At 37.6% G+C, this 14,033-nt stretch overlaps 1 protein-coding gene across 1 annotated transcript in view; it reads left to right on the top strand.

Moving 5' to 3' along the window:
- The window catches only part of RASGRP1 (RAS guanyl releasing protein 1), a 37,472-nt gene extending 23,789 nt beyond the window's left edge, over nucleotides 1-13,683 (top strand). The window contains exons 8-17 of the mRNA XM_063398819.1: nucleotides 669-785; nucleotides 2,458-2,733; nucleotides 3,921-4,001; nucleotides 4,648-4,752; nucleotides 5,740-5,849; nucleotides 6,467-6,611; nucleotides 7,324-7,360; nucleotides 7,949-8,095; nucleotides 8,696-9,069; nucleotides 10,447-13,683. Of these exons, the coding sequence (XP_063254889.1) occupies nucleotides 669-785; nucleotides 2,458-2,733; nucleotides 3,921-4,001; nucleotides 4,648-4,752; nucleotides 5,740-5,849; nucleotides 6,467-6,611; nucleotides 7,324-7,360; nucleotides 7,949-8,095; nucleotides 8,696-9,069; nucleotides 10,447-10,581 (1,527 nt within the window). The 3' untranslated portion in view covers nucleotides 10,582-13,683. The remainder of the gene's footprint in view (nucleotides 1-668; nucleotides 786-2,457; nucleotides 2,734-3,920; nucleotides 4,002-4,647; nucleotides 4,753-5,739; nucleotides 5,850-6,466; nucleotides 6,612-7,323; nucleotides 7,361-7,948; nucleotides 8,096-8,695; nucleotides 9,070-10,446) is intronic.
- The last annotated feature ends 350 nt before the right edge of the window (nucleotides 13,684-14,033 follow it).

A 14,033-nucleotide genomic window follows, 5' to 3' on the forward strand; every position in this document is an offset into this window, starting at 1 on the left:
GTTTGGTCTTCATTTTGTCTTTCTCTGATACAGCCCTTTTTTTCTGCTCTTCCCATGCTGTCACTGTAGGGTGAGCTGGGAGTGTTGGCCCTGATCTCCTGGTTCATACCTACCACATGTGTGTTTGTGTATGTGTGCTGTCTTACCAAGTGGTCAGATTACAGTTACAAGAAATTATTTTCATTGTAAAACTGGACTTGCTTTTGAATCAGCATGTGAGATGCCCAGCTGTGGCTGTGAAGCTTTCCAAAGCATGAGTGACTGTCATGGCTTTGGCTGTAATTAGAAGCATTCCACCAGAAACACCTTTCTGGATAAAAGGAGAGCTGTGGTCCTATTCATATTCTTTGCATTCTAATTCAACTGCAGTCATAAACAAGATAATAGGCAGTGTTTCCTAGTTATGGTGTTCCCCTAGAATGTGGGCAGAAAGGGAAGTACTGAGGAGGTACTTTGAATACTTACTGTATCTGAAAATTTAATATTTGATTTAATAACAGTAGAATAAGTTCATGTTACACCCAGTAAAATCATAACTCATTACCAAAATACATGAAGTCAAATGGCACAAACCTGTAAGACTTCAGAGCAAGACAGTAGAGGAAATTAAAATTTGGGCGTGCACATTGAACAATTTTAAATTATACTGATTTTTTATGTCTACACAGAAGCTCCACCAGCTGCAGAATTTCAACACATTAATGGCAGTGATAGGAGGTCTCTGTCACAGTTCCATTTCCAGGCTCAAGGAAACAAGCTCATATGTTCCTCATGATGTAATTAAGGTTAGTATTGCTTCTTTAAGTTTTACAAAGAAGAGAACCTTTAACTTTTTTGTCACTGCACACACTAAAAGCAACCTTACTTGTTGGGTAAGATGGAAAGACAGAACAAAAATTTCTTTGAAGGGTTTTTATTTGTTATTTCATCTCTACATCCCCAGTTACTCCTACACTTCTTGCAACCTCACCTTTCTTCAGGATCTTGTAAAGATTCTCTAAGGTTTCTCCTTTAATCTCAAATGTGATGAGCTGCATTTTCATTTACATGCAGTAGTACAGAAAAATATTCAAACATGAAAATAGAGAATTGGATCCTAGAACATTTGAAAATAAAACTATTGTCTTCTGTAGTAACTATTATTCTGTAAAAGCCAGTATGGAGCTCTGCACTTTGAGTGAAGGGACTAGTTTTGTTCATCTGATTTTTCCATTTGAAAGGTTTTATTTAATTTAGACTTGAGCAAATTTAGCCCTAATGCACGCATAGTATGGTGGAATTTTAGGAATCTATTTTAATTTCCAGTTAAATTCTTGTGAAATACTGATGAAAGCTATTAAAAAGGGAAGAAAGGCAATGCTTCTTAAGAAGCCTTCATGTGGCTTTTTAAGAGACTTCTTAACAGAATAAGATACTTTATCCTTTTTGGGGCCTGAAAGAATCTGTAAAGGTATCTGAAAAGCCAGTTTTGATCACAGTCTGATCAACTTAAACAGTGCATACCTGGAGTAAAGACTGGAAGTGTGATCTCCCACTGGAAATGGTTACAGCTATCAGAATCTATAAAATCAGTTAGAAAGCTTATCTGAGAAGCATGTTTTCCAAATTTAGTCATTTTAAGAAGTGCATGTGTGCACATCATTTGAATAACTTTTTTATCAAGAAACTGTATGCAAGTGCTAATAGAAAGCAGGTAAAAGCAGTCTGGTAATTAGTGACTTGAAAACACACTTCAAGGTTTAACAATGTCAAACAGTTTGTAAAGGTTACAATCAAGAACTTTGACAGGAACTTCCCAGAGAAAACATTGGTCCATTGATTTTATTATGTTAATGAGTCAACTTTGTACCTGTATAATTTTAAACAAGGTAATATTTACACTGCTAGACTGAAGATTAATTTGACCTTCATAAAAACCCCAAGATACAGTTTCTAATTCATTTCCATGGAAAAAGTTTTCTTAAGAGGACAGATATACCACCTTGAACTGTGGTGTGACTTCTGATCACACCATGATGGGATCGTGGCACAGCAAAGGGTTTCTCTGCCAGGACCTCTCCAGCAGTTCCAGCTGGTGACCTGAAAGTCAGAGAATGCATTCCAGATTTTAATGTGAAGATGACTGCTTTTATGAATGTGCTGTGCTTACACATCAACTGCATACAGATCCCCCTGATTTGAGAGAATCATGTTTCTTTTCATTTGACTAAATGAGGAGTGTAAGGAGACCAGCATTATAGATTAGGCTATGCATTAACTATCTATAATTACATATTAGTACCTAATTTATGGGTATAGAAAATCTAGAATACCTAGATTTCATTTGAAGTCTTAAATTTTTTTCCAAGAGTCATTGTGAGTAAATTCCTTAACAATAGCATGGGAAGTTCTTGTGCTGTATGACAAAAACAGAAACAGTAACCAGTGCTGATTTTTTGGTTTTCTTTTTATTTTTAGGTGTTTAATGAAATGACAGAATTACTTTCGTCTTACAGAAATTATGATAGTTACCGACGTGCCTATAACGAGTGCAGTAACTTTAAGATCCCAATCCTTGGGGTCCACCTGAAAGACCTGATATCCCTTTATGAGGGCATGCCAGACTACTTGGAGGACAAAAAAATTAATGTATACAAACTATATTCTCTGTATAACCACATAGATGAGCTGATTCAACTCCAGGAAATGCCACTTCCCCTGGAGGCTAATATGGACCTTGTTCACTTGCTTACAGTAAGTGTGTGAGATAAGATAAATACCTCCAATAAAAAATTTCATGTACTTATCAAACAACCAAATAGAGAATTCCATTAATTAATTAATCAGTTATGAATACATAAGATTGTAAGATTCTTTCCCCCCGAAGGGGAAATGTACAAGAATAGAAGAGAAAAAATTGGTGCCACTGATTTATCTGGTCTCAAGGGTAAAGGTGCCAGTTCAGCAGTATTCTTCCAATTATTTCTATAGGGGAAGGAAATGTTTATTTCTGCTTCACTACAGTATTATGCACTCTCTTTACTTTCAATAAGGAAGATTCTTTGTGTTGAAAACAAAATCACACAAAAGTTCAGTCCCCCAAGATACTGCATTTCTAACCAAGTCTCCTCTGGTGCTTAAGAAACTGTCTGACATAAACATTAGTCAAATATAGTTGAGGTATTTCACTCCCAGTCATATCTAGTCAGTGCCATGCTACTAAAAAATTAATGCTACCTAGGACATTGTTAAAACAGTAGCTTTGGCTTCTCCTAGTAAGCTAAAATACTGCATTCTGTTAAAATAGTAAATCTTCCTCTCTTGTTTGTCAGCTTTGTTTGGCCTTAACAAGTATCTCATCTTGGAAAAACTAGATAGTCTGCTTCCACTTTCTTGTTACAAGCCCTGTTTCAGGAGAAAGCTAATAGATAAAAATGCTTATGTGCCTGAGGTTATTTGTTCTCTCAGGGAGCTCTCTTGTGTGAAATTAGGCACGCGTGCCCAGGGCCTGAAATACAACTGTGTGAAGTGGTGAATGTCTTCCTTCATTCTGCTATTTGCTTTAAATATTTTGTTTGAAATTATTCTAAGTATTTCTTTCCTTCTAAAATGGCCATTACAAATATATAGAGCTTTAGTCATAATTTCATGCAGGTATATATGGTAGGACATAAATGAGAAGGAATACTTGATTTCAATGCAGGAGCTTCTGAACTCCCAATAGTCCATGTTACAGATTTCCAGATAATGGCAATAACAGTCTGGAATGTGGAATTGGACACATTTCAAATCACTGTGAACACCTGTGCAGCTCAAGTTAATTTATTTCTAGGTATAATCTAAATAAAAAATAATGTACCAAAAATATGAATGCACTCTAGTAACAAGTTTATAAAGTAGAAGTGACTGTTCTGGGATTAAACTAATGTGTTTGTTTTCAGCTGTCCCTTGATCTTTACTACACAGAAGATGAAATTTATGAACTTTCATATGCACGAGAGCCACGAAGTCACCGAGCTGCTGTAAGGGCCTTTACAGATGCTTAACAAAAGGAGGGCTTTTATGAGTGATTGTAATTTAAAACCAGGGTTTTTTAAAAGAAAATTTTATCTCTTGCATTCAGTTTATTGTTTTATTTTATTATATGCTAAATTGAAATAATTTTAGCTTTGTAGACTGAGTGAAATCCATTAAAGCACAAATGTTTTGGTAGATGATAAAGCCTAAGATAAAATATATGGCAGATTTGACACCATATCAGGTTTTATAATATGAATACAAACACAAATGAGGTTGCTATGTAGAGACATGACATCAGTCTTAATCTTGGCAGTTGATACTATTTTTTTCAAATGGAGAATTATTATATGATTCAAATGATGAAATCCAAGAGTGTTGTGTGGTAGTTTTATTCCTGTTTTATAAATATGGAAAAGATGGCAATTTTACAGGGCTGTCAGTGAACTGTGACAATTTAAGAAATGACTGCTCTTTTGAACAGTTTAAGGAAGAGCTTAAGCACCATGTAATTATCAGAAGAATGATGTCAGGTCCAACAGGTCATTTCTGCAGTCCTGTGTCAGATAGTGCACTGTCACAAATGGAAGAAGCATAATACTGAAAATGTTTCCATGTGGTACTAATCAAGTTCCTTCAAATTTTTTTCAGCCTATGACACCTTCTAAACCACCAGTAGTTGCAGACTGGGCCTCAGGAGTGGCCCCAAAACCTGATCCAAAAACTATCAGCAAACACGTTCAGAGGATGGTAGATGTAAGTAAGGTTGGCCAGTGTACTTCATACTATTGTCAGTCTTTGTAGTCTTAATCTCAGGATATGAGAAAATACAGGGATGGGACTTCTGTTCTCACAAACAGATACTTTTGCCTACCTGTAACCAGCAGCAGTGTGAGGCATGGATGGAAATTCCTTCAGTGGGTCAAGAGGCAGCAGGAGGTGTGAATGCTGGTTTGTATACTTCCAGAGTCACTCTTCCAGGGAGCCGGGGAGTCCATTTCTACCGGGGCCTCCAACGTCATGTTACTGATGCAGTCTGACAGGAGGCCTCTCTGTGGCTTTGTTACAAGCAGCAGTTGCTTTTTCTCTTTCTTTTGGGCCCCCTGCTTTATGGGAAACGACTAAGGTGATTGATTCCAAAACTGGTGGAGGTAGAGAGGTAAAGAGTTCATCTTTGTCTGCCTGCTTCATCTCTTTTCTGTCCAAGCATTTCTAATATTGTGAGGCATCCTTTGATACATGCTGCTTTGGAATATATCTGTAAATTTGTTCTAGGTGTGCTCCTTGCCTTGCAGCCAGTGACATTCCATGAGTGGAAACAGGTGTCTGCCTAGCAATTCTGTCATATAACTGATTTTCTCATAACACTGACCTGATAAAGTAAGCTAGGCAGCTACACTGATTTGGCCACAGAAACCACCACTGAGAGCACCAACTGACAGCATTAGTACAAGTTGTTTATGTGGGCCTGGACAGAATGGTCTTAAAGCAGAAGTGAAAACCAGCTGTCACTGTGTTGTGAAGCTTTTAGTCCAGCCTATGTTGACTTACCTATGTTTTGCTGCAAATCAAGAAATCATAATGCTTTTTTAGTCTCAAGCAAACTAAGCAGTTAGATTGTTGAACTGTTTAATAGACATTGTGAGAAGATGGGAGAGGAAATCCATAAATAATTTGGAGACTTTCTGAAGTGGTACTTCAGACCATCCTCATTATAAACTATTGTGCTATTACCTTGCACAGTCTGTCTTCAAAAATTATGACCATGATCAGGATGGATACATTTCCCAAGAAGAATTTGAAAAGATTGCTGCCAGTTTCCCATTCTCATTTTGTGTAATGGCTAAGGACTGGTGAGTATCTGCTTATCAACTTTGTAGCATCTGTTTTAGGAAAGATTTAGGGGGTTTTGTATTTAAATAGTATTTTGTCATTAAGGTGTTAAAAGCATCCTCCTCAAGCACAGACAGAAGTGAAAAGGTAACTGACAAAAGCATCTTCTAAATGTGTTGTGAGTGACATCTTCATTTGGCTTACAGCAGTGGTATCCAAGCTGATTTAGAAGGAAAAACAGATAATAGAAAGATAAACATTTTTCAAATTATATTCTGTATATACTACTAAAGATAGTGATAAAGCTGTCGCTGAACAACAGAGAATTGGCAAATGTATATTTTGATCAAGTCAGGAACATTTTTCTTAACATATTAGAGCATGGTAAAACAGTAGTGATTATTCAGAGGTTTACTATGAAGTGGTTTTGAGGTTGCATCACATATGCAGATATTCCATTTATCCTGTCAGTCTGCAGTTTAAATGTGGAGATAAACTTCTATGTGTTTTGGAAACAATTGGCAAGATTGCTGAGATCACTTTAGTTTTTTGCGCAGTGAAGAAGAAAATGTTTAATTCTCCTTACGCATTTAACAAAATATATGTCTCACAAACAACTTCTCTTGTTTATTTCCAGGGAAGGTCTGATCAGCAGGGATGAAATAACAGCTTACTTTATGAGGGCTAGCTCAATCTATTCCAAATTAGGACTTGGCTTTGCTCACAACTTCCAAGAGACCACTTACTTAAGGCCCACTTTCTGCGACAACTGTGCTGGATTTGTAAGCTTACTTTTTAGTAAATGATGTTAACATTCTCTGGAATTATGCCTTTTTTATCTCCTAATTGCCTTGTGTCATATACAGAAAGGGATCTATATAAAGCATCAGTGAAGTTATATAGAACATCAGTCTTCTGCCTCTGTAGATGTTTATGGTACGCTTTACTCCCCTCTTGGCAGTGCCAATACGTTTAAACATGGTTCATACTTTGTGGGGTTTGGTTGTGTCACCAAAAACAGTCTCAAGCAAGACTTCCAAATGCAGAGCCTTCCACTCCATGGGGCTGCTAGAACTCATGTCCTGGTACAGACATGACATGCCCCTGCCTGTGGCACAGAAGGTTTAATAAAACTGACTGTCCCACCAATCTTGCATTCAGCTGAGATCAGACAAGGGTGCTGAGACAAAAGAACTCTCCATCTACTCCAGCTCCACAGCTTCTCAAGGAACTGCCAGATCTGCTGATGTATTCAGTAGACTAGCTCAAGCTACTTTGTTTGTCATTGACACACATAAAATAATATTTACCGTATGCTAAAAGGGTAAATAGTTCTATTTTGACCTTATGACTAGAAGTGTAGGAAAACAAGATACTCTGCGAGTGCTCAGATCTTAGAAAAGAGTGGAGCTTTTCGTGTACTTTTTATTTGGAGGTATCAAACATGCAGAGAAATATATTAATACGTAGGCTTTCTGTTTGTTTGAATTTCAGCTGTGGGGAGTCATTAAACAAGGATACAGATGCAAAGGTAAAGTACTTTATACTTTGTTAATTTTAATCCATACTTGATAGTGAATGACAAATCCTGTGATCATCGTGAGATCCATGGCTGTATCTACAGACCCATGTAATCTGACCTCCCGGGGAGGACAATACTGATTCAAGAATAGCATGACACAAGAAATGCAGAGATGAAGGAACTTGAACTGACAGCTCTAATGCTTTGCAAGACATCACTGAGTTCAGAGGGTTTGGGAACAGACCCTTGGACGCAAACATCACCACTCTGTGAATATTGTGCAGCAAATAGCCAACATCTGTTTTGCAGTTTTCTTCCTCACACAGGTATCGGCTTTCTCTGCAGCTCCTACAGTCAGAGCACTTTTGTGACTGCATGGTGCCATTTTGTACTTTGTACTTAATGAACAGGAGTTTCAGATACATATGGCAAAGGGATGTTGTTGCTTTTTTACAGGTGTATGTTGTTACAGGTAAGGCACACAGAGAACACCAAAGAAGGCTTCTTGCTTCCCAGGAAGGCAGTAGTGTGAGGGCTGCCTTAGCTTAGGTGCTACACCAGAGCCAAGGAATCACATAAATGTTGTTTTGTTTACAGACTGTGGAATGAACTGTCACAAGCAATGTAAAGACCTGGTTGTGATAGAGTGCAAGAGAAGACCCAAAGCTTCAGTTGCAGACAGCAGCACCACATCTGCTCTTGCTTCAAGCCTCTGCCCAGTAGGAGTCAAAGAACAATTCCACGGTGAGAAAAGATCACATTAAAAAGATCAAAATATGTAGATAATCTTTCCTTTGCTCCTTTTTCTTCTGAGTTATACAGCATCCTTTTAGATTTTGTGAGTTGACTGCAGTGTTTCATCTACATAGAAGCTAGAACCAGGTGTATATTAGCTTGTATCAAGTAACACCATTCCTGCTCTAGACTTGAGTAAGGATGGACTCCCTTTCTGGGAGATCTCTTGTCACACTACACAATGTATGGTGCACAAATGCCACCAAAAATGAATAAATCTTCTGCCAGACTCTCATGAGAACCAGATGCCATGACATGAAGACCTGACAGGTTTCCTTAACTCTCTCACCTTGTGACAAGCAACGCTTGCTTTTTAGCAAGTTGTAACATTGACTACTGCACTGTTATGTTTCTGACTCAAATTTTAATGTGGCGTTTATAAAGTCAGTTTTCCTACATATCTCTGTGTTAGGAAAACCTCTAGTGACACCTGTTTTGGAGAGCAGTGAATGTAAATGTCAGTAAGGAATAAATGTTTAATTATCGTGCCTCCTGTTTCTCCTTTTCTGGGAGAAGACCTTGCCTCAATTTACCATATCTATTTTAAAGGACAAGAAGAAGGGTCATTCACCTTTCCTAATGGAGAAGTAGTGGAGCACAGTGAAGACAGCAAGGATCGAACCATTATGCTCATGGGTTCCTCAGCTCAGAAAATCTCAGTGAGACTGAAACCAGCTGTGATTCATAAAAGTACCCAGACTGATCCTGTCCTGCTGGCTGGTGATGTGTGCCGTAAGCGGAGAGAGAAGAAAGAACACAGGATGCCAGAAAATCCTTACCTCCAGCCAGCTTCAGCATCCACGTTTCCAAGCCCAATTCTAGGCCGCAGAAAGGCATTTGTTAAATGGGAAAACAAGGACTCCAGCCAGAAAATTAAGGAGGAGCATCACAGCTGTAAACCCTCATACCAGGAACTTGAGCAGGTACATACATGATTGAACAAATTCTGTTCTACACAACAGTACAGTCAAGTGGTTGATGTGTGGGGGAGTGACTGGGTGGGAAGGTGTCACTTTACTCTAGTGTAATTAATTGCCAATTTAATTGCCATTAAACAATCCATGAGTGGCATCATAAAGTCTTAGCCACTTTAACTTTCAGCAATGCTTCATTTAAATGATAAATTTTAGTGGTAGTATAGAGCCTTGAAGCCGTTGTTACAATCACACTGACCCCTGTCAGTTCTAGAATGTGAACGTAATCCAATCACTCAGGACAGAATATTATTCTGTAAAATGACATACATAGTTCTGAATTTCCTCCTGATTTTGGTGGCCTCTGCTCCCCCGAGTGACAAAATATATGGGGAAGGGAGGGTAGGGAGCTCTGCTTTTGTTCAACTGGCAAATGTTAAGTACCACCAAAAAATTTCACTGTGAGCAGACATGATGCTTCTTGCTAGATTTCACCTGCATCAGCCCAGTTTTGTCTCAGCTTACTCAAAAGTGTTCTGACAAAGTAGCTATTCCTAAGACTGTGTCACCTCAAACATGGCCCAAATTCAGGTTTGTAGAAACACCTTTCCAGACAGGTTAAAGAGACTATTACAATTCCAACAGTGCAACCAATGGATGGATCCAGCTATAATTATGAGGAACAAAGACTTATTTTCATACTTTTAACTCAATATTGATCACTGTTCTGTTACGAAGCAACACAGAAACAGTCCAACAACAGGACCACAGTCTAATCTTTGAATGATGACAATAATGTTCAAAATACCCCTTTCTGCTGATGAACTCATGTTCTGTGAAAAATTAAGACAGAGATTAAGACAGTCTTCCAGTGCAAACCACTTCCCTTTTAATCTTCAGTATATTCAATACAACAAGGATGTGAAGCATGGATGTAACTTGTAAAAATGCATTCTTTAAAATGTCCTATTCATGTGAGTCCCATAATTTACACTTGCTCTTGCTCCCTCATCAGATTCCTACCTCGATAACTGAACAGTAGACGATGTAATAAATTAATGGCTTCACTTCTGGTACATCAGTTTCTGCAGCAGTAGGGTGGTAACGTGTGACCTGTGTTGTTTTCCCAGAGTGCTGTTGTTATGAGGTGCAGTGGAGGGTGGATAAGTGCAGGTTGTGGACGTGACTCAGATACCAGCTGCTGGAAAGTTGTGTGAGTGTACACAAAGGATAGAGCAGGGACTGTGGGAATACTCAGCCAAGTTACTGGTTCTGATGAGAGCTACACCAATCTATGTTTATGGCAGTCAACCTAAATATACAACCAGACAGTCTTGAACAATTGCACTATAAAATACAATTCTCTTTTTTTGTTTGTTTGTTTAGGAAAGGAATATTCTAAAGGCAGACAATGAAGGTTTAAAGATCCAACTGGAACAGGCACATAAAACAATTGAATCTCTCACAATCCAGAAAAGAAATCATGTAGTTGACAGTCTACAACACAGAGACTGCTCCTAGCAGATGAGAGGAAAATCTCCTATGGAATGGAAGAATGTAAGACTGAAGAATGAAAGAGGGGCTGTGATAAAGCTGCTTACCAAGTGAAATGGAGAGAGAATCTGAAGGATGTTAAGCGGAAATGTTCTCTTTACTCAACGGATTTATCTTTTAAATATGCACTCCCAAATATATAAAATCATTCCTTTGACCTTGTAAGGTAATTTAGCATTATCTGTGCAATGAAAATAGTAACTTCTGGGTTTGCTTTTAAAAGGAGTGAGAGTGTTGCTGAAGTCTTTGTTCATGTTGAAGACCATATTGATTTCCCAGTGACTTATCTGGCTGCCAGCAGCACAGCTCACTGTACAAATGTTCTGACAAAGTAGCTATTCATCAGACTGTGTCACCTCAAATTTGGCCCAAACTCAGTTTTGTAGAAACAAATGTTTGATAAAGCTGAGTAAGTAAAACTGTAGAAATACTACATCAAGAAAAACAATTCCCTCGTAGAGCTGAAACCAATTGAAAACATGAAGTGAATGGTCACATTTAATTCCAAAAATTAACAAGAACATTAAAATAAGTAGCTAAGCTAATGATACATGATTGGTCCGTACACTTGAAGATAAACTGACAGGTTTTTTAAACATCTTTCAGAGCTTTAGAAATTCTGCTGCTCAAATACTTTACCTTTATTAAGGTAACAGAGGTGCGACTATAGAGACTTGACATTGAATACTGCTTCCATTTTTTGTGTTCCATGCCATGACTTGGAACATTTAATTCCACTTATTTGGCTTAAGGGTCACTTTTTGTCCCCATTTCTCTCATGTCAAAGCAGATGCCATTGTTGAGCAGAACCTTAGGGCCATATTATGAGGGAAACTGTACAGCAATCCCTGTGCAATAGCTACTGTATTTCAGAGCTCCTAACATTTTCTCTCTCCTAGATCTCACACGCACTTTACATAAAGAGTCGAGATGAGTGTGCTCCTACGTCTGTAAATTTTGTATAGTAAAAGATGCAAGGGAGGTAACTTAAAGACACACAGTGTACATATTGTTAAGGGAAAATAAAAGTTTTCAAAGTTACTGAAAAAGGAACTTTCAAAACTCTGAAAGACTTTCAAAAGTCTTTCAAGTTACTCATAAATCTACTTGTCAAAATAGCCAATTTGAAAATTGCATTTGCATTCCAAGGGAATCTGTACACCTTGGTTGTATAAAACTTTCTTGTATTTATCACATATTTGTCATCACACATACGAACATCAGAAACAAAGTCCACTTAATGCTCAACACTTGTAAGTTACCAGGTCCATTATAGATTGAAATTCAGTCAATGACAATAGCATCTGTGTTTTCTGTTCAAAGTGGCATGTACATTCCATCCACAATTTCCATTCATTATCAAGTATATGAATGCTTTATTTATAAAGTTAAATTGAAACTACTTGTCAGTTATAGTGATTCAAAATTCTTGTTTTGAAATTAGATTGTGCTTGCAACTCCATGTAGAAGTAAAAATAAATGGAGGGAATGAGTTGTTAGTAATAGTAGATTTTCTGTAACATTACTGTAAATAACTGAAATGCATAGGAAAAAACAGCTCTGAAGACTGTGCAGCTTTTTTAACTCATACACTAAACCTGAATTATTAACAAGTAACATGGAATTGCACTTTGATCAGTGAAGCAATCAGAATGGCTGTCAGGTCACGTCTGCAAACTTGGTTCACCCCTTTTCTGTGAGCCTCTTGATTTTGTCCTCTATTCAGGGAACTACAGCAAGGTGTACTTCTAATAGGCATTTAGCAAATAAAAGTCTCTTTCTACAAATATTAAACAAGATATAAATTGAATATATTTTCACTTATTTAAAAAATACCGCAGAGGAGCAGCTAAGACTCATAAATCTTGTACAGCTAAGGTAAGTGCTCACTGCTGGTCTAAACTCTGGATTTGAATAGAATTTGTGTGTATAGATATACTTTGTCTGTAAGGGAGTGTAGAGACCATGAACAAAATCTCACAATTAAAAGGAAAATTCCCTAACATCAGCAGCTGGCCCAAAGAGTACTTACTTAATACTCCAAACTAAGTTATGACCACAGATTTGTACAGTCCTGAGTGCTAATTTAATGTTTCTCTGTAAAGTTTACTTGTTCAATCTGAAAGATTTAAAAGGGATATGTTTGCAGGAATGTCATATGGAACAAATGTGCAGTGCTTCATGTGTGCTGAAAACTTCCTGCTTCAAAGAAGTCAGTTGATACCTGGATAACTTCAGAGCTCTCTAAGTACCTTCAGGTTCTCTGTTTGCCCAAAATCCCTAGCAGTTATTTCATCCATCCCACCCCACCCTTTTTTTTTTCCCTCTTAAGTGATGTTAGTCCCTTCTTTTCTTTTGGGACTTTCTTTTTCCTGCATGGAAGACTTAACAGTAGAACCTGACTACAGGGAAACTGTTAAAACTGACAGTGAAAGAATCACTTGCCTCTGTGTTAATCTTCAAGCTGCTTTATGTTAGGAAAAAAAGACACAATTAAAAGTGTTGTTTAGAAGTCGTGTTATCAAACAGTGATACAGAAATTTATCTTGTTTTGGCTAAGTTAAATGGGAACACTCACCTCTTCCTTCTCTAGGTCCAGCTGTAGTTACAAGGCGGCAGAAAGAACCAGCACCATTCCCCATTTGTTTTTAAGCGTGAATTCTGATTGTTTAAAGATAAGAGTAAATAGGTTGAGTAATATCATCATTAAGAAGGCAGGGCTACTGTTCATATTCAGGTTAAATACACTTGCTTTTAGATTAGTTTATATATGTTTTGGAAATACGTTTTTGTTCTAGGAGCATCTGTTATTTGTTGTAACTGATCTCTGTGGCAACCTGAAAAAGTTTAATGCTGTCTGAGAAGATTGGAAAAGTGTACAGATTGTAAAGATTTTATATAAACTGTAAGATTTTGGTTTAATATTTATAAAAGAAAAAATATTAAAATTGCATTTCATGCCTCTGATTTTGTATCTCAGAGAAATCTATACAACCTATATTCATCTTCCTTGACTGTCATCTGAGACCCTTCTGCAGCATTAACCTAGTCTCTAGACCAGCTTCACCTTCCCTGAGCCTTGGAAAGGTGCCTGGGAGAACTCAAGCACCAAGGTATTTGCAGATTATTTGGTATTTTAGTGGTTGACACAGTACAAACACTGTGTTGCTGCTCACTATTCCAAGTATTACAAAGTCCCAGTCTTTATTATCATAGTCTCTCACTTCTGTTAAGAGTGCTACTTTTAAAAAGATTTCACAGCACAGCAGCCAGGTTTAAGAAAGGCTTCTGTTGGACTGCTAATGCTGCCTATTGCACAGGCAGAGGTGTAGCACCTAAAGACTTGCTGTTTACCTTATAGTAAACCTCCAAATATCCTAAATTGGATTTTATATGGGGAAATGGGCATCCACTCAGTT

Source organism: Prinia subflava, chromosome 5, assembly GCF_021018805.1.
Source record: "Prinia subflava isolate CZ2003 ecotype Zambia chromosome 5, Cam_Psub_1.2, whole genome shotgun sequence".
Classification (NCBI taxonomy): Eukaryota; Metazoa; Chordata; class Aves; order Passeriformes; family Cisticolidae; genus Prinia; species Prinia subflava.